General features: G+C 45.3%; 1 protein-coding gene across 2 annotated transcripts in view; it reads right to left on the reverse strand.

Moving 5' to 3' along the window:
• Nucleotides 1-27443, reverse strand: part of SYNE1 (spectrin repeat containing nuclear envelope protein 1) — a 1478055-nt gene that overhangs the window by 210585 nt on the left and 1240027 nt on the right. For both annotated transcript variants that reach the window (XM_069234720.1, XM_069234721.1), the window contains 4 exons: nucleotides 25635-25869; nucleotides 24708-24902; nucleotides 19802-19927; nucleotides 8383-8538 (listed from right to left, as the gene is read on the reverse strand). In XM_069234720.1, the coding sequence (XP_069090821.1) occupies nucleotides 8383-8538; nucleotides 19802-19927; nucleotides 24708-24902; nucleotides 25635-25869 (712 nt within the window). The remainder of the gene's footprint in view (nucleotides 1-8382; nucleotides 8539-19801; nucleotides 19928-24707; nucleotides 24903-25634; nucleotides 25870-27443) is intronic.

A 27443-nucleotide genomic window follows, 5' to 3' on the forward strand; every position in this document is an offset into this window, starting at 1 on the left:
GAATGTGCAGTGGAGATGATGAAAGAAAGAGCAAAATATAACTCTTGCAGACAATTTTGAGGACCCACCGATCAGATGTGATCAGATGTGACTGCTTGCCAACCTGTATAGAATCAGTGGATTCTGTCTCCAACTGGTTGGCTGTGACCCTGCAAGCATCACTAAAGGGGTCTGGCAGATGGGGCAGCTGAGGGGGTGGTGGACTGGGGGGCACGCTGACCTTAGCTGCGTGGCCCCAATGGCCTCTACAGCGAAAGTGCTGGATTCCCTGCTGGTGTGGAATATGCTGACAGAAGGGATTGTTTCTACCAAAGCCACAAAATGTTTGCTGCTGCTGGCGGGGCTGGATAGACAGGCTGAGAGATTGAGAGGTGGCCCTACTCTCCTCGAAATGCTCAAGTGAAGAGTCAGCCTTTTTCCCCCCAAACAAGTAAGCCCCACCAAATGGCATGTCCATCAGCGGGGATTGGACGTTGCCTGAGAACCCCGTGGATTGAAGCCAAGCATGGCAGCAAATAGCAACACTTGTGCACATGGCCCGCCCAACAGATTTGGTGATGTCTAAGCCCTAACGAATTGTGAACATAGCCAAATTACAACTGTCCTGAATTGCATAATTGCCTGTGAGATGTTGAAGGTCTTTTGGAACACTGTGGGGGGGCTTGTGCCACCAAGTCCGAAAGGACGTGGGTAAAATGACTTTGCAGACAGAAGGCATTAGTGAACTCGGGGCAGAGGGACAAGCTGGCTGAGAAGAATAACCTCTTCCTGAACATCTCTACTTTTTAGGGTTCCCAATTAGGGGAAATGATCAGGACATTGTTGGGGTTAGTATGAAAGTTTATACCACAAGACTCTTCAAAGAGGGATGTCTGGAAAAACAGGCCAGATCAGCCGGTGCACAACAGTGGTGCCTGGCAATCTGACAGTTCACCAGAGGACGAGTACAAGTTTTAGCCCAAGCCCCTAGAAGGGTATCTGTTAAGGCCTTACTGAATGGGAGAAGAAACTCAGAAGCAGTCTGGTCAGGGAGCAAGACTTCAGCCAGTACATTTCTTTTCACCTCCATGGTGGGGAGGTGGAGGCCAAGCACTTTTGCCACTCTACGCATATCCATGGTGTAGTAGGTTGATTCTCCAGTGGCTGGTCCTGGAGGAGAGAAAAGGTCTGTTTCTGAGCAGGTATCCAGCCTGCTAGCGTCTTGCAAGTCCTCATGCCAATTATCGTCTGTATAGGGCTGAGAAAACCCATCACCCTGTTTGCTATTGTTGGAAATGGCTCTTTCGGCAGGGCCATCTCTTCCTCTACCCCCCTTTTTTGTTGAATTTGTTTTTGTTCGCCTTAGGATTCTGAACACTTTACCATTTCTAAGCAGAGCTAAAATGCTTGCGCTCTTTCCCTAAAATGTGGTGATATTGGTTTACACCCAATTGTCATGTTTAATTTACCTATAAGTCCCTAGGAATGTGCACTACATGTGCTCAAGGCTTGTATTTTTTAAGCTATTAGTGGGCCTGGAGCACTGATTGTGTAACCCACTCAAGTAGCCCTTTAAACATGTCTCAGGCCTGCCATTGCAGAGCCTGTGTGTGCAGTTTTAAACTGCCATGTCGGTCTGGCAAAGTCAACCTTTTGTCAGCCCAAAACCTTCCTTTTTAATACATATAAGTCGCCCCTAAGGTAGGCTCTAGACAGTCCTAAGGGTGAAGTGCAGTCCGTTTAAAAGGGTGGACATATACTTTTTAGTTTTACCTGTCCTAGTAATGAAAATCTCCCTTTTCACTACAGCAAGTCCTATCCCTCCCATAGGGTAACATTGGGATTACCCTAGATTACCTTATTACATTTTATACTTTTAATTCACAACCCAGAAGAGATACATTTTTCAGTTTGGTGTCTCTAAATTCACAATTTAAAATCACAACTCATAGTGAAGTTGGATTTTAAACTGTAATTTTGAAAATGCCACTTTTAGAAAGTTGGCATTCTCTTACTTTAGCCATTTGGTGCCTGGCTTCGACCACATGTCTGGGATAGGGTGACAGCTGGGCTTTGAGTATTTCTCCTTGGCAGCCACACATAGTGGGAGCCTTGGTGTCACCTGATGAGACTTGACAGGCTATCCTTGGCAGGATGGGAGGGAGGGGCTGGGCACAGCCTCTCTTCCATCTGAATAGGCTGTGTCCTGTTCACACACAAAGGGCTGCATAAGCTTGTGTAGTGAGTCTGGAGCCAGGGCAGGAAGGGAAGGAAATCTGTGCATTTCAAATGCATGCCTTTGATTCCTCCCCCACTTCAAAGGTCCCCTGGGTATAAGTACTGGACCTCTATCACAACCAACTCAGTACACTTCTGGACCTGCTGATACTCTGCCAGGAAGGACTGCTGTGCTGCTAAAAGGACAGTCACTCTGCTCGACTGCTAGTCCGAAGGAGCTGTAGCCTTGATGTGCTGACCTGCTGCCTGCTGCCCTCATGCCTGTGGAAGAAGACCTGGACCTTCACCTCCATCTTGCTCCTAGGATCCCAGGGTGACTCAAAGGACTAGTCTGCTGGCCTCCTGATCTGAGCCTCAGGGACCTAACATGCTCCCCACAGCTCCTGGATCAGTCTTCAATGAGTATCTGACCTCCAATTGTCGGCCCTCAGGACCTGGGCTTTACAGCTTTTTAAGACAAGCTTCTGGGCTGTTTGCGAATGGGCCCGTTCACTCCGGAACCTCACCACAAGCCTGGAAATCCAGCACAAGCAGCCACAAGTTCATCTCTTCGTAAAGCAAATATCAGCGTTCGCAGGTGCGAGGCTCCAGCCCACCCATTCCCAAGGCACAGCTGGCTATTCACGTCCCTCCGACCATAGCCATCGCAACTTTCCCTGCGATCTTCTTCCCCACAAACAGGACTCTTGGCCTAATTCTTGGGAAGGTATATCTTCAGCTGGACTAATTTGTGACTGCATCCAACCCGTGTTCCATCACAATCGGCTTTGACTTTGACCCGGCCCAGTGCAACCAGATAGGGGTGGTTTGCGCTTTTAGGCACTATACTGCAGTTTATTTTTTTTAAATTCATATCTTAAGTTCTACTTATTCGATTTTTGTAATTTTTGTCTTGTTTTATTTATTACATTGTTATATTTTCCTAACCAGGTGTGGTATCTTGCTGTATCGTGTTTTCACTGATTTACTGTTTGAAGTGTTGCAGTAATACTTCACACATCGCCTCTTAAGCCTGAATTCTCTGTGCCGAGCTACTAGAGGGTGAGCACAGGTTAATTTAGGGTGGGCTTGTGATTTACCCTAACTCAGATTGTGGTTACTGCTTAAACAGGGTTAACACCCCAGTCAACCAGTAACCCAATTTCTAGCAACTATCATTGTCTAAATTTGTTATAAAATGGGAGTGGAGAGAATGCAATCTGTCTTGCGGTAAAGCCAATGCCAGAACTTTGGCGGGATTCGTTGTGGCATCAGTAGAAGTTGGACTCGTATGGTAATGGCAAAGCACCGTTCTCCAATTTGTATATATGTAAGTCACCCCTAAGGTAGGCCTGTCGAGCCCTAAGGCAGTGTGCTGTGTAACAGAAGGTTGATCATGTAATTTTACGTTTGAGCACCAAAAAAATCAAAATTGTTGTTTTTACTGTGGAAAGGCTAGTGGCCCCATTGGCAAGTGCAATGTTACAGGTTGACATGTCAGACCTGCTAACTTTTGAATAGGACTACTAAAGCTGGTACTGCAAGGTTTCAAAAGGATCAGTGTTTTAAATCCAATATAGGGTAAAATTGAATTTGATGGTGAGCAAAGTGCAACTTTAGAAGTTGTCACTTAGGTTGTCCAAAGTTTCCAGTGCCTGTATACAGTTACACATAAAGACTGTCCTCACAGTCTTCTGCCCTCCTGGGGAGTTGTGTGAATAGAAGCTTGTGAGGGAGAGGTGTGTTACAGCTCCCTGGCAGGAAGTCACACAGGTGTTAGTCAAAAAGGTGAGCTTCAAAGGAGAACCTACCATTGAAGGGCAAATGGTGAGTAAACGCGGGAGGGGCTGTTCTATTGCCAGGGTAGATAGACTGGCAGCAGGGACAGAGAGAGGATGCCAGTTGCAAAACCAGTTTCACTCATGGGTATATAACCCACAGGTAACCACACCCCAGGGGTGAATTACTGAGCCCCGGCGACCCAGAGAAGGTTTCTACTATCTTAGGAGTGGACAGAATATAGATTTCTGGGGTAGCTAAATGCCACACAACATTGACTTAACCTGCTGATCCTGGTGGCTAGCAAAGGAGGAGGGACTGTGCCTGCTGTGTCCTAATTGTGGAGAAGTCAACACTGAAGCCCAGCCGAAGCTAGAGATTCCAACAGTCAGTTGGCTGATCTCCTGTTTGCGGCACAGAGCCACAACAGCTCAAGAAGCCAGCTGGGGTGTGTTTGTAGCCCAGGTCTTTAAATTTCTGCTCCTCACTGTTGTGCAGCACCAGGGACTCAAACCCGGGAGAGCTGTCGGGGTGCAGCTTGGTCACCCAGAAGGTAAGTTATCACCCAAGGAAGGATTCCACTGTGACCGCAATATCAGCTGACTGATAGCCCTGTTGGAACTGGTTTTCTTCCATGCTCAAGAGGACTTTGAGGGATGTCGACCCTTGTGGCCAGGACCGCTTCAACTGTCCCAACTACTGTGAGTGTGTGCCTTACATGCTTCCTGTGGACCAAGGGGAAGCAGCAGTGCTTCCACAGCATTCTTTAGCATCTCCAGCATCCTGTATCCCTTGCATTAGGACCACTTCCTTAGTAGCCTATGCAAGGAAATGCAACGCCTGGATCTGCTCAATGATTGCTTTTTCTCTGAAGGTGGCTGTTTCTAATGGCCTACTGGTCCCCCTGACAGGCTTCCTTGTCAGAGCTAGTCACCTAAACTAACTCAAAGTAACCTCAGGTTTTTCTTGGAAACGTTTCAGAAGTGTCAGTTAGGTGAATCTGCCAACGCTTGTTTGTGGTTAAGTAAAAAGTCAATTTTTACTGCATCTTGTAAATGCTTTACCCCCGGAACCCTCCAGCGAATCTTTTTTTGGTCTAAAATTACATAAAAATAAACCTATTTTTATGATTGGTGTTGGATTTCTTTAGTGTCTTGTGTATTTTGTCTTCAGTTGTTTTGGTGCTGTTTAAATGCTTTGTCACTTGTTCCTTTTGGTATGCCTGACTGCTCAGAGCCAAACCTACCCAGGGTAGAACCAAATGGTTCAAAAACAAAACCTACTGGTTGGTAAGTGTTTTAGACTGTGAGCTTGCACAACTGCCCCATATAATACACCCACTTTTCTCACAGATGACTTGATTGGCCAGAAGCAGTGGTGCTGAAACAATTTTCAGGGTGGGAGTACTGCCATCAATGTTACAGCATCCAAGTCATTGGAACTGTGTGAAAACTCCAGCTATCATAGAAAGAGCCCATTCCTCAGGAGTGTGTCAAGTGTGTGGCATGTAGTCGGGTGCATTTTGGAGCACACTGTCACAAATATAGAAGGAAAGTATGGTGTAGAAGAGCACTGCTATTTAGAGGCAGGGTATGTTTCATAGAAATGGCCAATGAATTTGCACAGACATGCAGTTTTACGAATAAAATGACAATGTGCTGAAATAGGGTTTCAGTGAATATTGTTTGCACATAACACCCTACAGTCTTTTTATTCACACACTCTGTACTGCAGCAAAGCTGTCACAGTTCACTTTACAAAATTCTCTCATTTGATAGTCAGAGAATGAAAAGTACGCACCAGTCGCCGTGATAAATGAATATGCAGCAGTGTCATAAGATATGGCTTGACATTTGGGTACTCTCTCTGAAAGCACAGAAATGCGACACAATAACAACTAAATTTAAAGGCATCTTTATAGCCTATTCACCTTCCCAACTCCAGCATGATTATTCCTAGGGATGCAGCAGCGCCCCCTGCACCCCTACTTCCAGTGCCTATGGCCAGAGGGAGATTTATCACCAGAAGAATGAAATCGCTGTGGCAGCCCAAAGGAGACTGGACTTCTGCAAACATCTAGAGGATTTCAAAGGACATCGACTCCTTGTCCAGAATGACATCACCCTACTAGGACCGTGGAACAAGAAGTAGCCCCAGGAAGACCCCTGTTGATTGCACAGCATCTTCAGCATCTTTGAGTATCTTCAGCATCCTTTATCCCTTGCATCAAGACCACTCTGTAGAAGTTAATGGCAAGGGGCAATTTACACTGGAAATGAAATTGGATTGGAGACTGCTTTTCTTGAGGAGGTAACAGTTTTGTTGAACCTTGTTGGTCCCCATGACTGGCTCCCTGCTGGAGTTGGTCGCTCAAAGTAACTGCATTCCAACGTGTAAACGTTTTTCTTTGTTGAATTTGCCAATGCTGGCTGTTAAGTTAAAGTCCTAATTTTTTGTTTCTTGTAAAATCTATATCCATGGAACCCTCTGGTGGATTGTTTAAAAATCATTTTGGTGTCTATAAATTAATAAACATGTAGGCCCTCATTCCAACCCTGGCGGTCTCTGACCGCCAGGGCGGAGGGCAGCGGAAGCACCGCCAACAGGCTGGCGGTGCTTCCTGGGCTATTCTGACCGCAGCGGTAAAGCCGCGGTCAGAAAAGGGGAACCGGCGGTTTCCTGCCGGTTTTCCCCTGGCCCAGGGAATCCTCCATGGCGGCGCTGCTTGCAGCGCCGCCATGGGGATTCCGACCCCCTTCCCGCCAGCCTGATTCTGGCGGTTTTCACCACCAGAACCAGGATGGCGGGAACGGGTGTCGTGGGGCCCCTGGGGGCCCCTGCACTGCCCATGCCACACATGGCAGTGCAGGGGCCCCCTAACAGGGCCCCATACAGATTTTCACTGTCTGCTTTGCAGACAGTGAAAATCGCGACGTGTGCCACTGCACCCGTCGCACCCCTGCAACTCCGCCGGCTCCATTCAGAGCTGGCTTCCTCGTTGCAGGGGCTTTCCCGCTGGGCCGGCGGGCGGCCTTTTGGCGGTCGCCCGCCGGCCCAGCTGGAAAGTTGGAATGGCCGCTGCGGTCTTTTGGCCGCCATAATCTGTTTTTATAAACTGGTGTTTTTTAACTGTTTTGGCACTGTTTATTTTTGTATGCCTGACTGCTCAGAGCCACAGCTACTCAGGTTTGAGCTAAACGTTTAACAAACGAAACCGGACTGGTAATAAGGGGTATAGTAGTGTGTTACATGTTTAAGTCACACAACCACGCCACATTACACACCCCATTTAATCACAGTCAATAATCGAAAAGAGCTTGTTAACTTCCTCAGCACCCTACGTTTCACAGTTTTCTTCAAATTCTTCTGTCATACCCCTAAGGAGATTTTAGAGTTTATGCAGTATTTGAGCAAACTTCACCTAACAGCTGTCCTGTCTTTGTTATATCACTTTCTAGCACCAAAATGGTTACTCACTACTCTTGTGATCCCTTGGCATACACAAGTTACAAACCCAGCGGATGCCACATCAAAAGAAATAAGCATTACCAAAAGAACTACTTGTAAATGGTATATTTAACTTAGTCCACTCCAACCTTTGAATCATTCTTCTTTAACATGATGCAAGTGATTGTAAATGAGTTGCCAAGTTCCCTCTTTTTCCATTCTTTGGTGCAGATCTGCATCGGTTTTGAAAACTAAGCCTCTGATGGCAGAATAATAATGCAATATAGAATCTCATTTCCTGTGCATTGTAGATTTCAGGAGACACTATCCTGAGCTATATGCCACATAACAGGGAAAGCTAGAGTCTGATTACAATTAGGATGCATTAGTATCCCTATGTGAGATATGCTCCATCTGATTACAAGTGCCGAGCCTACTAGTATATAGGATTCACAGGTACAGGAACACCAGGTCCAATTTCACAAGGTGAAAATGCCAGCTAGTAAATTCACCTGCGGATCAGATTTGGGCTGCAAGCTAAAGGTCAGTCCAACCTCATCCAACCAACTCATGTGGCAACACTTCCTCATGCCAGCCCCAGTGTTTCCAGCTCGCTGGCACGTGGTTCACCCATCACCTCCTGCCAGGAGTCACATTGGTTCCACCCAACATCTCAGATCAAGTAATAAATGGAAGCAGAAGGGTTCCCTGAATTGGGTCCACTAATTCCAGGACTGCATGGTTATTGCACATTTTGAGGACAATAACTAACTGGATATGACATACAACAACAGAGGCTGCAATTATCAGTTTATATCTTGTGCGCTCAAATGTACTGACCAATATTTAGCCATGAGCCTTAGAGTGACAATTTAAGCAGGCACATTGTAGTCGTCTACCATTCATTGACTTTGAATTTTCTTCTATTTCATCATCAGTTCTTACCAGTGTGAGTCTTACCTGGTGAGAGAGCTCTTCCCACTGCCTTTGCAGCAGCTCAATGCGCTCCTTTAAGATGGAGATGTCTTCAGCGCTAATGTAGGCAGACAACGCATCTTTCAAACGTGTCAGCTGAGCAAGGTCATCTGTCCACCCTTCAACATCATTTTCTAGCTCCTTTATGGTGAAACGATGAAAGGACATTAAATAATCAATAAGAAGAATCTCAACAAAGCAGGATGCCCCTTTTAAATGTACATCTTTTAGTGTCCCTATGGCCCAAACCAACCATAAGCAAAGAGACCATGGAAACATCATGACATGAAATAATATACTCTTTGATATCTGGTCTATGCATAAGACCTAGCTATTCTATTGTTAAATGTGAGAATATAGCGATAGCAAGGCATTCAAAGTCTGAAAGTGGGCAAAGATGGTAAACCTGCATGCAGGTGTGACAGAGCTTTGCATCTACTTCCATTGCCTGAAGACAAATAGCAACACAGTAAGTGCAGGATAACTCAGTTTCATTCATGTAGGGAGAAAAGCCTTCTCTAATCATAGCAATAGGCTGTTGGCCCTCCCACCCAGCAGTTGTAACAGGTTTTAGGGAGGACAGCCTAGGAAGAACTTATGCAGGCTCTAATGTATACAGAGAGTCTTCCCAAAGGAAAACCACCATTTCGTGCAGCACACACAGCAGGCCCAATGTAACAAACACACTGACACACATCATGAAGGCAAAGGACCACAGCCATAGTGATCTGCAAAATTTCATATGCCAGAAGAAAACGGGCCTGTTTCAAAGGGGGCTAGAGGTAAAAAAAAAACTGTGCCCCTGGTCTAAAAACTCAGAGCTACCTTTGAATCTAACTTCACAGAGCTTTGACCCTGAACAGTTTACTGCTTTGCTTCAAGTTTATTTTTTGATTGAGCTAGCCTGGTATTTCAGTTTGCAGTGCTTGTCTTGGTTTGTTTTGTTACAATTATTTGATTTTCTCAAAGTTTGGTAATTATATTTTATTTCTCACTAGGTGTTTTGTTGGGGTAGCTGAACTTCCCCAATTACTCCTGTGAACATCTATTGTTGTTTGAATTAGGTAAATCCTTGCTTGATATAGAGTAATTTTCAACAGAATCCTGTTCCCTAAGCTCATCCTCTCACTCAGAACTCAAAGTTTTTTTAATGACACTCAGCTCACCTCCCCTTCCCTACTTCTTAATGTGTACTCATTAAGTAAGCATGCACAAAAAGGTTTTCAAGCTACTGACCAATCATTTAACAGATATATTGTTCACGTTGCTTCAAGAAGCTTTAGCCCCTGTCTTGGCCCTAGCAATTACAGACAATTATTGAATTCACTGAGTTGATCAAAATACCTGTCTTGGTGATGGGCTTGCTACTAGTTTTCTAGATTTCCTTACAATGGTTTTATTAGACTGAACCTCCCATCGTTCAAGCTAAAATCTCCTCCATTTGCACAATTACCTATTTTGTTTAGTCTACTGACCATCTTGTCCTCCTTCTTTTATTGATTTATTGCTGTAAGTCTTAAAAAACGTTGTTGGTTGTGCTTATTAGAAACTTTAATATATGCGTAAATCTTCTGAGTCACCTTGAGATATTCAATCTTCTTGAGAGCTACTCTTCTATTAGTCTAAAGAATTTAGGGGGTCATTCTAACTCTGGCGGGCGGCGGAGGCCGCCCGCCAGAGTTCCCCCCTCCAGAATACCGCACCGCGGTCAGGAGACCGCTGCGGTTATTCTGTGTTTCCCGCTGGGCTGGCGGGCGACCGCCAGAAGGCCGCCCGCCAGCCCAGCGGGAAACCCCCTTCCCACGAGGAAGCCGTCTCCGAATGGAGCCGGCGGAGTGGGAAGGTGCGACGGGTGCAGTTGCACCCGTCGCGTATTTCAGTGTCTGCTGAGCAGACACTGAAATACTTTGTGGGGCCCTCTTACGGGGGCCCCTGCAGTGCCCATGCCATTGGCATGGGCACTGCAGGGACCCCCAGGGGCCCCACGACACCCCATACCGCCATCCTGTTCCTGGCGGGCGAACCGCCAGGAACAGGATGGCGGTATGGGGTGTCTGAATCCCCATGGCGGCGCAGCAAGCAGCGCCGCCATGGAGGATTCAGCAGGGCAGCGGAAAACCGGCGGGAGACCGCCGGTTTTCCTGTTCTGACCGTGGCCAAACCGCCGCGGTCAGAATGCCCTGCGGGGCACCGCCAGCCTGTTGGCGGTGCTCCCGCCGACCCTGGCCCCGGCGGTCAAGGACCGCCGGGGTCAGAATGACCCCCTTAGTGTTAGAATCCACTCATGTTGGCATGTTGTATGCTCAACCATACTCAGACAATTTATAAGAGGTTCAGTGTTAGATTTGTTACTTTTCCAGCTTGGTCAAAACCTGCTTTGGTATAATGTGAGCTCCTTTGTGGGTGTGATGAATGAACATAATTGGTGATGATCCTTCTGGTAGAGACTCTAGTAGCAAATCCCTCTTCTTTTTACTATTCCCAGGCATCAGACTGGATCCAGCAACTTTTCAGAAGTACTGCTGCGCTCTGGAATGTGGCGCCTTGCAGCTCTACACTGATGTCATTCGACTCTGTCAATTACGTGTGGGCTAGATAAAGTCTCTACCAGAAAAAGCATTGCCGAAGGTAAGTAACTTGTTCTTCTGATAGATACTTCTAGACATAGATTCCTCCCCTTTTGAATAGATACCCAAGCAGTGCCTATTTGGAGGCGAGTCTGTGAGTGGACTCAAAGCAGAAAGTCCCACAGGACTAAAAGCAGAAAGTCCCACAGCAGGCGTTTTGCCTTCTTGGCAAACCAACCTGTCCAGATAATACTGCTTTGTGAACGTATGGAGAGACACCCACATAACTGCTGGTCAAATGTAAAACACTGGGATTTTGTGTGCTAATGCAGTTGTATCAGCTTTAGCCCTGGAACAATGAGTACGCAGCCCTTCTGGAAGCTGTGTTTTAGCCTATACGTAGCAGATCTTTATGCGGAGCATGGTCCACCTCTGCATAGCCTTGACTTTTTTGACTCCAGAGAATCCCACCAAGAGCTGATAGTCCATCCACTGGTCTTTAGTACGATCGAAGTAGAAAGTCAGCGCTCTCTTGGGGTCCAAACAATGGAACCTCTCCTACTCCTTAGAAGGGTGAGACTGAGCAAAGGACGCTGGCAGGAGGATGGTTTGATCAAAGTGGAAAGGTGTCACAACTTTTAACATGAAGGATACCAGAGTCCACAGAACCAGGTTGACTAGGAAGAAGGTAGTGTAAGGTGGATTAACACAAAGGCCCTCATTTGGACCTTGGCGGTCTTTTTTCAAGACCGCTGAGGTTCCGCCGGGCTGAAGACTGCCAGTGTAGGCGGTCTTCCGCCCAACGTATTATGACTGCTGCAGCCTTCTGCCCTTTTTGGGACGGCGAGCCGCTAGCAGCCATACTGGCGGTCAGCAGTGAAGTGGAGGCTGCTCCACCTCCACCGCCATGTCATTAGAACACCGCCCACCGAATTACGTCCCAGGATTCGGTTTGACGGTATTCTGGTGACGGTGTGCTGGCGGTGGTGCAGCCCCCATGGATCCCGTTCCCACCCGGAGGATCACAGGACCTGGTAAGGTGATCGTCCGTTAGGGGAGGGGGGTGGGGGGGTGTTGTGTGCATGCATTGGGGTGTGAATGTGAGTGTGTAGAGTGGTTCTGTGAGTGTGGGGATGCATGTGAGGGGTGTGTTATGTGTATGGAAAATGTGTGTGTATATGTCTGTGTGTATGTCTGCGTGTATGTCTGCGTGTATGTGTATGAATTATGTGAGCGTGCGTGTAGGGGGTGGGGGTGTGTGTGTGGATGTTTCTGAGGGGGAAGGGGTGGGGCGGTGGGGAGGGGATCCTGCCACCTTTGATGGGTGGTAGTGGGGTCGTGGGTGTTGGGGGAGGACTCTGGGGAGGAGGAGGGGGGAGGAGGAGACCCCTATCAGTGCCAGGGAACAAATTCCCTGGCACTAATAGTGCCTAGCACCATGGATTTCGTGGCGGTACAAAACCCCACTAAATTAATGGCGGTATGCGGGGTCCTGAGACCGAAGTCTCCAGCTCAGCAGTCATTACCACCCTGATGGTCGGAGTGTAGAAGTGACAGTTTGGCATGGCGGTAACCGCCATGCTTGTAATTCCATTTTTTTTTCCGCCGGCCTGTTGGAGGTATTACTGCCACTTCTACACCGACCACCAGAGTTGTAATGAGGGCCATAAATGGCAACAGGAAGAAGGCCGAAAGAAAACCCTTAACTGTGCCCAAAGAAAAGCTGTGCCAGGCAAGACACAGAACAAATAACAGATAGTCACATAGGGCCTCATTACGACCCTGGCTGCCGGCGGTAAGCTTGCGAAAACACCGCCAGCTATTATGACCGTGGCGCAATAGGCTTATGAGTCCCCGACCGCCAGCCTGGCCACGGCGGTAAACACCGCCATGAGAAAGGCTGGCGGTAAGGAGGACTTGGTGTGCCCCTGGGGGCCCCTGCACTGCCCATGCACTTGGCATGGGCAGTGTAGGGCCCCCAGGCATAGCCCCGTCTCGCATTTCAGATGCGCGACGGGTGCTACTGCACCCGCTGCACATCAGTATTGCCGCTGGCTCTGTTACGAGCCGGCAGAAATGTTGATGAGACTTTTCCACTGGGTCAGCGGACGGTAACATTGTTACCGTCCACTGGCCCAGCGGAAAAGTCATAATAGCAAGCCAGAAATACCGCCGGCACTGGCGGTATTCTGGCTCCCGCAGCTTCGGCGGTCTTTTTAAAAGACCGCCGAGGTTGTAATGAGGGCCATAATTTGGACTGGAGGTGGACAAACTGGCATGTGCTACACCATTGCACAAATTTATTCTAATAAAAAGTGTATACAGTTTGTTAATGCACACCTGGCAGCTAAGATGACATTAACCACCTCTGTAGAAAGATCAAAAGTGTTCAGTCATCGTCACTCAATCTCTACACAGAACGGTGGATATTCTGAAGGCTAAGGTGCAGAACCCTTCCCTGTTGCTGCAACAGCAGGTCCTTCTGGAGGGCCAGCCGGGTCGGAGGACATATACATGAGGGCTGGGGTTCTGGATACCATACTCTCCGTGTCCAATCGGGAGCCACTAGAATTACTTGGGCCCTGTCTCTCCTGATCTTCTTGAGGACTCAGAGCAGGAGGAGTATCAGCCGAAAAGGCATACAGGAGTCCTGAGATCCACTCAAGGTTGAATAGGTCTCAAAGCAAGAGACGTCTTGAAAACTCCAATGCGCAAAAGTGCTGCAATTGTGCCTTCCCTGCAGTGGTGAAAAAATCGAGCCAAGGTTCTTTCCATTCATTGAAGAGACCTGGCACCAACCTCCAGGTATAACATCACTTCTTCAAAGAGAGGCTGGTACAGATGCTCACGGACAACACCACCGCCATATGGGACTGCAACAAATAGGGAGCAGTGGGGTCACAAACCCTGTGCCAGGAGACCCTGCACCTCTGGAAATGGCTGGACTATGAAGGAATTTTCCTGGTGGTAAACAATTTGGCAAGATCATTGAACCCCCAGGTGGACAAGCTCAGCAATCAGCATCTGTTGCTCATAAGTGACCACTCTTGGACTAGTTTGTTCTCATAGTTGATTCCCAGAAATATCAAAGTGTGATGACAGTTTGCTAAAGTCACCATGCCCTTAGCACCAGCCAGATCTGGTGGCATAGTAAACAAACGTATCCATGTAGAAAATGTAGGTTTGATCTTATAGTCACAGGTTCTGGAAGGTTCACTTATCCTTTCATTCTTTCAAGGTTGATAAGTAAAATTGAGTCAGGTAACAATAAACATCTGTTATTCAGTGTGACAATGCACTTCACAAATACACATTATGTTTTTTTCATTTAACTTTTTCACCCATCACCCTTCGAGGGGCAGTAGCCATTGTCTGCCAGAATGAGGGTAAATGATGATGAACAGTATAGAAACAAATGGATATGCATCATTGTCAAGTTCAATGTAGGGAAAACACAGAGCTAATCAGAAAAATTAGGCAGAGCACAACAGCACAGCTTTTCACAGTAATGAATAGGATATTTTGTCCAACATTCTCTGACTACTGGGAAGCAAGAACCCAACAACTGTGACAGATTGCCAGGAACATATATGCATGCATCAGGATATCAAATGAACTAAAAGACCCCTAACAAGAAAATGAGGAAGAACCTGGACAGAGTCTCTGGCACTCACAGAATGTCAGACAGGCAGAAGCCATTTAAGGAGGCTGTACCTCTGTGACATTTGTACTAGGTATTTTGGGCAGAGTGGTGTCAGAGCTTGAGTGATGGGCTATTGTACATGAGTGAAGCAAATGCTGGGCCAATTCAACTACACAAGGAATACAGGTAAACATTTCAACCCTAGTTCATCAAATTGCTCAATTAGTCCTTTACAGGATTGCTTTAGGAGGCTTGCCAGGTGTGCGGTTGACACCTATGGTGTTGGCACCCTATACAAAGTACAGGCAACCCTTATTAGTAAGTGTTAAAGTGTCTAGGAAGCCAGGGCTCTCTAGTGGTAGCTGTGGTGAGCAGCCACGACTTATCTAGGAGGAGTATAAAGTACTTGCAATACCACTTTAGCCACAGTGACTTATCACACATGAAAGGAACCACATAGTATTGCAAAAATAAAGGTACTTTATTATTGTAACACTGAACTAGAATACTATAGGCAATCCCCTCTTTCTGCAGGTAAGTACACACAGAAAATATACACAGGTAAGTACTAGTAATTAGCATAAAACATTAGAAACAGCAAGGAATAGCAAGAGCCCTATAGGGAGGCCAAACCATATAATAAAATAGTGGAATGCGAGAATGGGTCCGTGACCAGAGGATATGGAGTAGTTAGCCAAGGGCTGGAGAGTATGTAACCTCAGGAGTTGAGCATCAAGGAGACCCCCAGCGACTAGGAGAGCAGAGGTAAGTTACCTGGTTGTCCCATAGGCTAACATGGGGACTTAGAATTGGGAGAATGCAAGAACAGGACCGGACCGGTGGAACCCAATGGTGGATTCCGGATGAAGAGGACATGTAAAAGAAGAGGACTGAGTCCAGTCCACGCAGGAGTGCCCAGGCAGGGCATGAGGCAATGCCCACTCTTCTGTGGGTGAAGATGCGGGACAACGGTGATGGGTGAAGGCCAGCTGCGGAGTCAAGGAGCTGCAGTGGAGACCCTAAAGTCATCTAGGAACTGTCCCTCAACGGTCACCAGATTGCAGATGGGTCAGTAGTCAGGAGGACCACCAACAAGCACAAGCAATTGCAAGTCAGAGCTGAAGAAGATTTGCAGGGCTGGAGAGGACCTGCAAGGCCCTGGGGACTCGACCCTTGGAGGGAAGTTCGGACTGACCCTAGGAAGACAGGAGATCCAGCAGAAGCCGTCGGAGCCCCCACGAGCAACCCACTGGCAGCAGGCACATTATGCTGCTGTGAGGCTCAAGCAGCACACCTTAAGAAAAGTTCCACATCACTAGAGCAGCAGGAAGAAGACTCTCCTTGCAGAGGAAGAGTGCCGGGGCCTGGGGCTACTAAGAGCCTGAAGATCCCTCAGAGCAGGAGTTAACAAGCCTTGGTTGTTGCAACAGTCACAGTGCACAGGCATTCTGTCCTAGAGGAAGATGCAAGGGTTCACCGTCTCCCAAGTTGGACAGAAGGACAGAAGGCAGAGAGGACCCCTCAGAACCACCATCTGTGTTGGAAAATCATCGTAGTTCCAGAGGACAGCAGATCTCAGCAGATGGACGTCATTGCCTTAGGTGCCTGCAGATGCAGGGGAGTGACTCCTTCACTCAAAGGGAGATTCCCTTTTCCTTCTTTGGTGCAGCTGAAGTCATGCCAACCCTAGAGGATGCACAGCCATGGAAATGTTGCAAAGTGCTGACTGGAGCCATGGGCACAATGTTGCAGGGCGGAGTCCTCTCGGTGTTGCAGTCTTGTTCAATTTCTGTGGAGTCCAGCAGCGGTTCCGGTGGCCAGAAGCAGAAAAGGTAAAAAGGTAATTGCAGAGGAGTCCTGGTGGAGTCTTGCATGCCAAATCTGGGTACCCATTCGCAAGGCAGTCCCTAAATAGCCCAAAAAGGAGCATGGTCGCTCTGCAAGGCGCCCACCTATCAGAGGGGGTCACTGACGCCAGCTGCCTAACCTGACCACTCAGATGCTCGAGGGGCCTCTGCTCATCTTGATTCAAAGAAGGCAGAATCAAGTGGCCACATCTGGGCACCACCCATGGGGTGGTGATGAACAGGGGAGTGGTCACTTCCCTTTCCTTTGTGTAGTTGTGCGTTCAGAGCAGGGACCGGGGGGTCCCGGACTGGTGCAAACCAGATTATGCAAGGAGGGCACCAAATGGCCCCTCTAAGCAAGCCAATGGGCTGGGGAGGCTACCCCTCACCAGCCTTGTAACACCTAATTCTAAGGGAGAGAAGGATACACCCCTCTCCCACAGGAAATCCTTTGTTCAGCCATCCCCACCTTCAGCTGGTCAAATAGCACGAGGACAGAATCCCGTCTGGGGGGCTGCAGCAGTATGGGCTGCTTGTAGACTCTGGAAGACTGGTAGGAGCAATACTGGGGGTCATCTAAGTAGCCCTCACAGGGAATGGAATCATGCCACCGATACTGACATCAGAACTGAGGTGTGATTCCAACATGTTTGATACCAAACATGCCTAGGTTCAGAGTTACCATTATGTAGCTAAACCATAGGTAGTGACCTATAGCCAGTACATAGATAAAATGGCTTTCCTACACTTACGCCATCCAGGGAATTTGAACTGTAGTTCGTAGGGGCAACTCTGCTCTTGTAGGGGTGCCCATACACACAGGGACCTGCACCCTGCCCTTAGGGCTGGAAAAGTCTACCATAGGGATGACTTACAGTGACCTGGTGTAGTGACCAGCAGTGAAAGGGTTTGCAGGGGCTTCTATGGGAGGCCTAATACATGGTACAGCCCATGGGGGGCCCATTGTGTACCAATACCCAGGGTACCTAAGCACTATATACTAGGGACTTACAGGGGTACATCAGTATGTCAATTGTGGGGTGTAAAGTGTACCAAGGCAATCACATTTAGAGAAGAGAACACAATCACTGGGGTACTGGTTAGCAGGATCCCAGTGAAAATAGTCTAAGCACACTGACAACAGGCAAAAGTTGGAGTAACCATGCCAAAAAGAGTGAGTTTCCTACAATGGGTGATACTGAAGGGGATACACTCCATACAGAGCTCTGGTTGAACAATTGGGTGCAATGAAAAGCTGTCCGTGCACTGTTTATTTAGAGTACAATGTATAATTGTCTGTTTGTTGCATAAGCTGAGTAAGAACATTACAGAAAGTGCAGTTTTCCTTGTGAGGTGAGGTGTAGTTGTACTGGCATTCCAGCTTTAATTTACTTTGGTGAAGCATGTTTTTAAAGTACTATAAATCTCTTATTGCACTAATATTTGTTAAATTTTATGTGGAAGTAACTTATTTGTTATGGTTTTAATTAACTAATATAATACATTTTCATCATCAAGTGCACTAGCACCGAAATGCAGTTAGGCATTTAACAATAAAAAAGTATATGAACAGTACAAAGTGACTGATAAATTAATCAATGGGAAAGATCAGAGAATAAAAGAGGCAATCAAAAGCTTAGGGAGGAGTATGTGAGGGAAGTGGACAGAAAAGGAGAAAGTGCAAAAAAAAGATTGGATCAGTGTAAGAAAAGACGGAATAGGTGTGTCTTGAGTAGTTTTCTTAAACTGAGGAGCGAAGGCTGGGATTTGATGTTGCTAGTGAGTGCCATGCTGGGGTCGCTACTCTGTACAAGGCGTAATTGTGAGTGAATTAAGTATTGAACCTAGGCACCTGAATTTGCCAGAAACTCTTGCTATGTAAACCTCATTTCAATTTTTTATATAGGCAATAATTCAGAGCAGTAGGGAAAGTTATCTAGGATTATTGTTTTAAGAGATAAACAGCTTAACTAGAAAGTGAACCTGGAATTTAGAAGTAGCCAGGGAAGCTATCAAATAATGAGGGATATGTGGGCAAGTATTTTCTTAGAGGTGACTAGTCTCACTGGGAGTAAAGAATGGCTTTCAAGTGGGACAGGTATGAATGTGGGGTGCCAGTGAAAAACGAGAACAAGTCTTCAGTATGGAGATCACTGGGTTGTTTATCAGTGTTTTCAAATGCTTCATGAGGGAATGCAGATAGAACTTTACAGCTTTGGCCGCAATGTTGATATGTGGTAAGGGTAATAGAGAGGGATCCAGCGTGAAGCCACAAGAATTCGCTGTTGTTGAAAGAGTGAGGTAGAATCCAATAGGTCAGAGGACTGAGGAAGTTATTGTCCAGTTTAAGTTTACACAATGGGGAAAAGAGGAGGAATTAAATCTTGTCTGGATTGAGAAGAAGGCAGTGTTTGGCCATCTTGTTTTGCAAAAATGATTAAGCATTGACATAAAAGAGTGATGTCCATGATGGGTGAAGGTTTTGGGATAATTTTGGGAGTTTGAAGCATACTGGTGGAAAGACTCGACCTCCTGGCCGAGGATCAGACTTAATGGTTCAACATTCAGATTGAAAAGCACAAGCCTGAAAATTGAGCCATAAGGGACACCTATTTCACATCTATTGTTTCAGATGTGTAGTCTCTTATTTCTATTACTTACTTTGGTTACACAGAAAGGAGGGAATAAGCAAAGTGCAAGACACTTGAAGCCCATGTGATGTGCCAGAGTATAGAGCCACCTAGTGTGGCAGACCATTTCGAAGGCTGCCAATAGGTCTAACAGGATTAAAGGCAAGAATCTTTGCTAGCGCTTTTGTGGTGAATGTCATGCAGCACATTTAAAGTTGCAGCCTCAATGCAATGACCTGGGCAGGAGCTGGTGTGGAAAATAGATCTTAAGTGTTTCCTATCAATAGATTAATTTAGCTGGTTGGCAACACATGATTGATATGTTTTTCTTAGCCAAGGAAGGTTGACTACTGGGTCAATGGAGCCATTAAGGACAGAAGAAAAGCAGAGCTGGGTTATGCTCGCAAGTGAGCACTGGTAGCAAGCACTCTGGCAAGCCCTGTCAACATGCAGCAGCCTTTCAAAACAATTTTGGGGGCATTTAGGCAAATAGCCTGAAGCACCATGTTTTAAGATGATCTAGGAAGTATGGAACATGTCTGACAGGAAATATTCCGCTTTGACATTGGATTGGTCGAATTAATGACTGCTTGTTATAGCACTTAAAATGTAAGTAATACTCCATCTGTTAATGCATTTCGTAATTTGGCTCCAGGGCTATATAAGGGCACTGAAGTGATACTGAAACTAAATAGCTACAGCATAACAGAGTCCTACCTTGCAGCGTATTTGCTCTGTATGAAGTTCATCATGGTGATCTGGCAGAGGCGAATTAAGCTGTTTCTTGAAAGTTCGCAAGCGCTCCAGTGACTCAGCGATTCCTTTCTCACATTTCTCGCAATCCTGTAATGAAAATAATAAATAAATATAGTGTTTTTGAAACCACAATTAAACAGCAGATCTTTTGGTACAAAAGCACTAAGACTTCTCGTTTTTACTCCATTGTCTGTATCTCTTTCTATAGCCTCAGGTGGGTGTAACAGGCAGTCTGCCAGGCTGGTTAGCCATTCGGAAATTCCTGGGTACCATCCTCTTTAGTAGCTAGGACTTCCACCTATTATTAATGTAGAAAGAGTGTGGGAGGTATTTAGTTTGACTTAAAAACCAAGATTGAACTAGAGATTCGGATTACATCTAATCTAAGTAAGCCAAGTGGATAAGGCTGTGTGGAAGTCACATCTCCTAAATAAGGTGCTACACTTGCACTTCACATGGGTTATTTTGAAACTCATTTTTAGTTGGCCCTCAGACAGAAATTATAATGAACACAATAATTGCTTTAAGTCAAGCGAAGGAGGTGGAGAATGCCAAAAGGTGCTCGCACATCAGCAGCAAGTATATCAAATGTATGATCAGAACATAGTTATGTAGGTAAACAAAATAGTGGTGGGTGCCAGGCTAGCCGAAACACCTGCCACCACAGGTGTCAGAGGGCCACACACTATGGAGTGGGTGGTTGCTTATATAGCGAGAGAAGAGTGGCCAGGGCACACCCGTATCGTAGATCCAGATAATGTCCAGGAATTGAGTAGATGTCCGGTCAGGAAAGATGGTGTGCAGAAATTTATTACGGATGCAAGTGGGTAGTCAGAGTCTCAATCACAAAGATTACGTTGTACAGTAAGTTCATGTATCCAGAACAGCCAGATGATAGTAAATGGTCAGAGTTACAATCAGATGACCACAAGTAACAAAAAGGTTGCTGTACGGACTTTTTGTTACTTGTGGTCATCTGATTGGGATCTGTAATAAATTTCTACACACCATCTTTCCTGACCGGACATCTACTCAATTCCTGAACATTATCTGGATCTACGATACTGGTGTGCCCTGGCCACTCTTCTCTCACAATAATTGCTTTAGTAGTAAACTCACATTTCTGATTCTAGTGATTCTTTAAAAAACAAACATTCATTGCAAAATATGCCTGGGTAAACCTAGTAATATTAGCAAGGGAGAAGAACACCAACATCGTCACAAAGAACAATGAAAGAGCTCCAGTTTGACTATTCATATAGAGGCTATTCATATAGCAAATATAACAACAAACACAATATGCCCCGTGGCAGTCACAGATGACAAAAGAGTACAAACCACGCTTGAAACTATGGCAGAGAGTCATGCATCAAAACTTGATAGAATACTTAGGAACATACACAACCCTGTATATAGTAAACAAAGACACTACAATGAGTATGGGACATGAGTTAAACCCAGATAGACTGGACACAGAGCACAATCATCCCCCCTCCCCATAAACATAACTACACGATGAGTAAACAGAGTTGAAATATGGCCAATGGTCAATGGACAACAGTAATTGTGCACAACTGTATTGATTTGTAAAGGAGCCATAACTTTTGTTGGGGGAAATAGGGACTCCATGCCCAAGAATTACTTGGGCCAGAGGGTGGCCCCATCATCAGCTGTGCACTTGGGGAGCGCTATTTAGTGCGCTATTTGTCCCCGCAGGACGCATGTGGAAATAACACGGGCAAAGCCCAGGCTAGGGGCGAGCCCATCCTTGCCCGTCAGTGACCAGAAGAGGACAGGCCAGGCCACCCCTGTTGGCTTTTGGATACCATTTCTTTTCTTATAACTGTGCTGCCCATGTTATTATCTGCTCATTTTTAGTTCTGACTGGGCTGAAGTGGGGACTCTAAGGATGGGAAAACACAAATCCAAAGCAGACCTGCTGGGGAGGCTTTACAATCTAGGATCCTAAAAGATGTCTGTAAACTTATTCTTGGAACATCAAATTGTGTTTCAACAGAAATGGATACTTTAAGTGAGGAGGTGGAAACTACCCTTAAAGGGAAGGACACAGGCTTGGGGAAGGGGCTCCAGAGTGGTACTAAATCAGCCTTCTTTAAACCAAAGCCATCTCATAATGTTGCAGCAGACAATGTTACTATTGTTCCCTTGCCCTTTGGGGCCCAAGTAAATGCCTGTGTAGCAGTGAATGATTCGAGTTCTACCCAATATGTTACCAGCTCTCCTCTTGACAGAAATGTAGTTTTGCATGAAGTGCCTTGTTCTAACCGTTTTGTAATATTATTATTGATCTTCTAGTAACCAATGTTGCCGCGGCAGCTAACCTCACAGCTTTTAATTCTCAGGATATTAATGCCATCTCTGTGAAAGAGGCAGTTGGTCTCATCATTGAGTTAAGAAATTAGGACAATGTGATGAAAACTATGGTATCAGAGGTGGTTTCTCTAGTACAACCACCAGTTGAGTTTCCATCTGTGAAGAAAAAAAACACAGAAAAACCTTTTGTTAGGGGCATTAACCATGTTTTGCGCACCCCTTTTGAAAAAATGCGTCCTCAGGGTGCTAGTACTTAACAATCTGCTAATGTAAAAAGCATGACCTTGAAAAATCGGAGAATGGTCAAAAGGTAAGACAGGCCTGGTGCTTATAGTAGTCATAGTGTCCATAATCATCCTTTAGTGTTAGTTCCAAATCATATGGAAAGATGGCAAACCATCCCGGGTCATAATCAAGGTCACTTAGGTCCTCATTACAAATTCGGTGGTTTTCACAGAAGACCGTTGAAGCTGCAGGTGCCAGTATACCGCCAGTACTGGCGGTATTTCTGGCTCCCTATTTGAACTTTTCCTCTGGGCCAGTGAAAAGTCACATCAACATTGCGGCCGGCTCGTAATAGAGCCGGTGGCAATGCTGATGTGCAGCGGGTGCAGTAGCACCCGTCACACATTTCACTGCCCAGAAATGCGCAATGGGGCTATGCCTGGAGGCCCCTGCACTGCCCAAGCCAAGTGCATGGGAAGTGCAGGGGCCACCAGGGGCACTCCAAGTCCCCGTTACCGCCAGTCTTTCCATGGCGGTGTTTACCGCCGTGGCCAGGCTGGCAGTCGGGACTCATAAACCCCAGGGCAGCAGTGCTTGCACCGCTACCCTGGGGATTACGACCGCCAGGCGGAAGCCTGGCAGTATAATGGAGGGGCCGGCGGTATGGCCATGGATATTGTGCCACGGTCATAATAGCTGGCGGAACACAACCAACCTGTTTGAGGTGTTACGGCCAGCTTACCGCTGGCCGCCAGGGTCGTAATGAGGCCCTTAGTGTCTATGTCCCAAAATTGCTAACAAATTCCTTTGAAGGCAGCATGTTGTTCAAGAACAAGGTCACTCACTGGATAAGGCACGTAAGACAATGTTTATCGATTGTTTATTCAGATATACTATTTTCAAAGCACCACTCAGAGAAAGCAGAGCAATGGAAAAAGATTGAAATAAAGTAAGCTAGCCTGGACTTGGTAGAAGGTTTGTTATCTATGGATGCCCATTCCTTGCCCCCAAATGGCTCGAATATTGGTTTTATTTTAACAATGGCTTCAACATCGGCCTTTAGTCCAGAGGGACCAAATAATAACTAACACAGGGATGGCACGAGAAGATGAGGCTAAGAGTTTGAGACAGATTTGAAATAGGTTATCAGATGTATTTTGACTACTTAAAGTTCCCATTTCATATGAGGATGTGAATGTATCATCTCAATTTGTGAATGCTTGAGCTCAAATGACTAGGATTCCATCAATTATATGTGAGAGTGAGCCCTGTTGCTCCATTGTTATAAATGATGCAAAAAAGCTGAGTCCAGACAATAGGTTCAATCTTGTAATTCCCAGGAATTGTGGACCTTCCACATTGTCTACAGAAAAACACTTTTTTCCGCTTTGGAGATTTAGAAAAGCCAAGCCAGTGAAGAATCTCTTCATGGCGCTGAACTCTGGGGGCATTGGATGCTGTGGAAAAACCTGAGTATCTTTTTCTAGAAATGTTACTAAAGATTACTCAGAGCTCACCAACTCTTCCCATTCACCTGGATTTAAACGTAATATCAATAGCGGATATTGCTGCCCTTAGGCTGTTACAGTATTGGATAAGGGTGTTGTCTACAGACAAATTAGAGCCTCAAAGGGTATGGCTTAGGGGCTTATGGCAAGATCTATATGTTGTTAAAATTCCTTGGTTCCTTTATGTAAAAAACTGCTTTTTTAAGCTAGGTAAGCTAGGTTTGGGTACATACTAGTCAGGCCCTTCAAACCTTCCCAGTGATGCATTTAAAAAACTTAAGGATCCTTATTGGGCCAGTGCCCAATGCAAGGAATTAGCACCTGTGTCCTCAGGCAATCTGACAGTTTCCAGTCCACCAAATGTTCTTATGAATTTTAACACTTTTTTATATTGTCCTGCAGCCTTTTTCAAGAGCAGTTTATGTCAGATTCAGAATAGGGTCTTTAGCCCTGTGTGCCTTTACCAGCACATGGAAAGTGAATTTTGGAGCATCGGACTCTTGCCCACAATATATAGTGCACAATATTCTGCTACATACTGTAAATGCTAACAGTGCAAATGAGAATGAAAATGCTGACAGATGACAGGATTCTTGGGTGTTAAATTCTCAGGCAACTATGCTGATGCACATTTGAGACAAGGGCTGGTTCATTCACCAGCAGTTTGGAGGATTAAAACCTATTTGTACTATCTTCTTTGAAAAACCTACATTGCAAGGTGCACATACAGCTATTTTCTCTTTGCGATAGAAAAGAACTGCACTCCCCATAACCACACAAACAAAAACAAGCACACCTACTTTCAAAAGTAAGGCCAGCTGCTTCTTCTGCTCCTCGAGCCGGATGCTGGCAGTTTTCCATCGCTCCTGTATTTCTGTGAGTTCTGCCTGCAGGGAGGTCTCAGCCCCACTATCGGCAGAGAGCAAGAGCTGCTTGCCGGCTTCCACCGTTAAGATGTAACTTCCTTGCTGCCTATGAAGAACCTTTTCTTTCAGCTGCATATGAAAGCGATAAAACAATTGCAGTTATTATAATTTGTAGAACAAATAGCTAAACCCAGGACACATTTTTTAGTGAAGTGTATTCTTTTTCCTTCCACAGATTGCTCAATTTTAGGGACATTAACTTTCAAATCGGGATTTTGAAGATCGCTCTACAGATTCCTGTGTGCTACTTTTTTTTTAGAATTATTAAACCCAATCACTGGAAGTTCCACATTCAAACTGCAAAGATGGCACAATCCGATAGATATTTTCTTCTCTCATGCTACTTTTATGTGGATACAGAAAACAGAGAAGATTCTTTTGGGAAAAGAGACTTGCTGTAGGATTGAACACTGTACAGACAGTGTAGTTTCCACAGACAGGCTTAAAGAAATCTGGCTTCAGATTGGTGATAGTAATGCAAGAAGCCTCTTGGGATATAATAATTGTTTGTGTAAAGGTTTTTGGCAACTATTACTATACTTCTGTGTTTGGTCCCAGCAATATTTGATATGGTACTTATTACCTTACTCACTAAGGAATGTTCACTTCATTAACAACATCTTTCTACAGTACAGATTACAGCCTATGGATCTGTGTCCAAAGTGAGCCATAGCAAGTTGTAAGAAGAGCTGTCATAGTCATTGTTCTATTTCTCCTCAGTAGTTTACTTTATGTGAACAAGGTACACACACTCCTGAAAGCACTAAATCAGCATTCTACTACATGATGGATCCACAGTACCTGAACTTCATCCAGTAAGGTCCTGGCCTGCTGCAAAGGGATGGGCACATTGCCAATACCACTGACAGGCTGGTAGGATACTTCCACCAGCCACTTGCGGAGCTTCTCTGCCATCTCCCTGTAACGCTGCCATTGGTGGATCTGGCTGTCAATGATGCCGCGTCTCTGCTGGGCCCTGCGTATGACCCCCTGCCACTGGTTGCTGAGCAGGGCTAATTTCAGATTGAACTCATCCCTATGGCAATGGACAGAAATCAATTACTACTTCATGAAATTATATTTACTGCTCACTCTATCATTTACCTACACTTTCATCAAGGAATCAAAGATGTTAAAGAGAAAGAGAGGGTTGAGTGAACGCATTCCCATCACACAATTCCTACTTTTCTGAAATTTGTATCTGAAGATAAGTTCCACTGCAAGCCAGTAGAAATTTGCAAATGGTCATGGGATTGTGTGGGCTGAAAAACACACAATTCTCTTTGGGCTTACAAGTAGGTACAAATTTGTTAATACTTTCCCCAAATCATGGAAATTATGCATATTAGGGACATTGTGCGTGAAGTAGACAGCACAACGTCCAATATTTCTTTGAGTATTACTATCCTTGCAGAGACCTGACTTTGCTTCAGTGTATAAGGGTAATTGTCTCTTGTGCACAGCCATCAATTTAATCTAGGTCAGACAGCGACCATGTTTGACACATATCTGAACAGTCAACTCAGATTGTATTTCTCAAACAGATTGTAAATGAGGGCGAACTTTGATATGCAAGTGCACATTTTAGGTATGTGGTACTAAACATTTATTTATCAGGTCATATCATAGTGTGCCAAACATTCTTTCTATATTAAAGTCAATTCACAATATCCTATAAGTCTTTAGTCAACAAAGGACCAGATAGGGTTGACAAAAATGAGCATTTCCCTTATTTGCCCCTCCTAAGCTATTCAACCACTCAGATAGCATTCCAGTATTGTAAAACAGATGAGGTATGGCTTCAAAAATTTATATGCTAGGGCTTCTGGTGTGGTGGAATATTAAATCCTCCAAAAGTTCTCCAATTGTAAAACAGTACATCCATCGCCCACACCATCCTCACAACCACTGCAGCCAAAATTTATCAGCATAAACCAGTGGGGATAAAATGCTAAGAGAGACAATCGTAGTAAAATTAATATTAGCTATATCTACTAGAAGCTTTCCTTTACCCTTTATCTCAGACTCTTTCTTTTTACCCTTTTTCTCAACCATGTGCACAGTTGGCACTGTGCTAAGATCCACCCACCAAAAATATGTGCACATTGCTATCCTTTGCCTAAATTGCCACAACAGGATTGTAATAGAAACACTGAGCCTCATTTTAATGCTTCAAAAGTATACAATTAACCAGAGTTGTAATATATACCACTAGACATGCAGATCTTTTCATCAAATCACATTTAGCATGTGCCATCTCAACACTTACTGACTAATATTAAATCCTTCTTTCACTTGGACATTTTTGCTTGATGAATAAACAGAAACGTGTTTTTGGCATAAAAATAGTTGATCCGGAAAACGTAGAATGGGATATATGTCACCTTTCAAATTCCAATATGCAACAACACCAAATATAAACTGATTTAGGGTTACTCTTAGTTTAACCTTTTCAAAATACAGTTTGCAAGATGTGTTTCTGAGCCCATCAAATTATTGCAAAATACAGCCCAAATGCATAATACTTGCAAAGCTGGGACGTTTGGGATGTAGACAACTGTAAAACCTATAACAAAATGTAATCACATTAAAGTTTCATATATGATAGAA

The sequence above is a fragment of the Pleurodeles waltl genome, chromosome 5 (assembly GCF_031143425.1).
Source record: "Pleurodeles waltl isolate 20211129_DDA chromosome 5, aPleWal1.hap1.20221129, whole genome shotgun sequence".
Taxonomy (NCBI): domain Eukaryota; kingdom Metazoa; phylum Chordata; class Amphibia; order Caudata; family Salamandridae; genus Pleurodeles; species Pleurodeles waltl.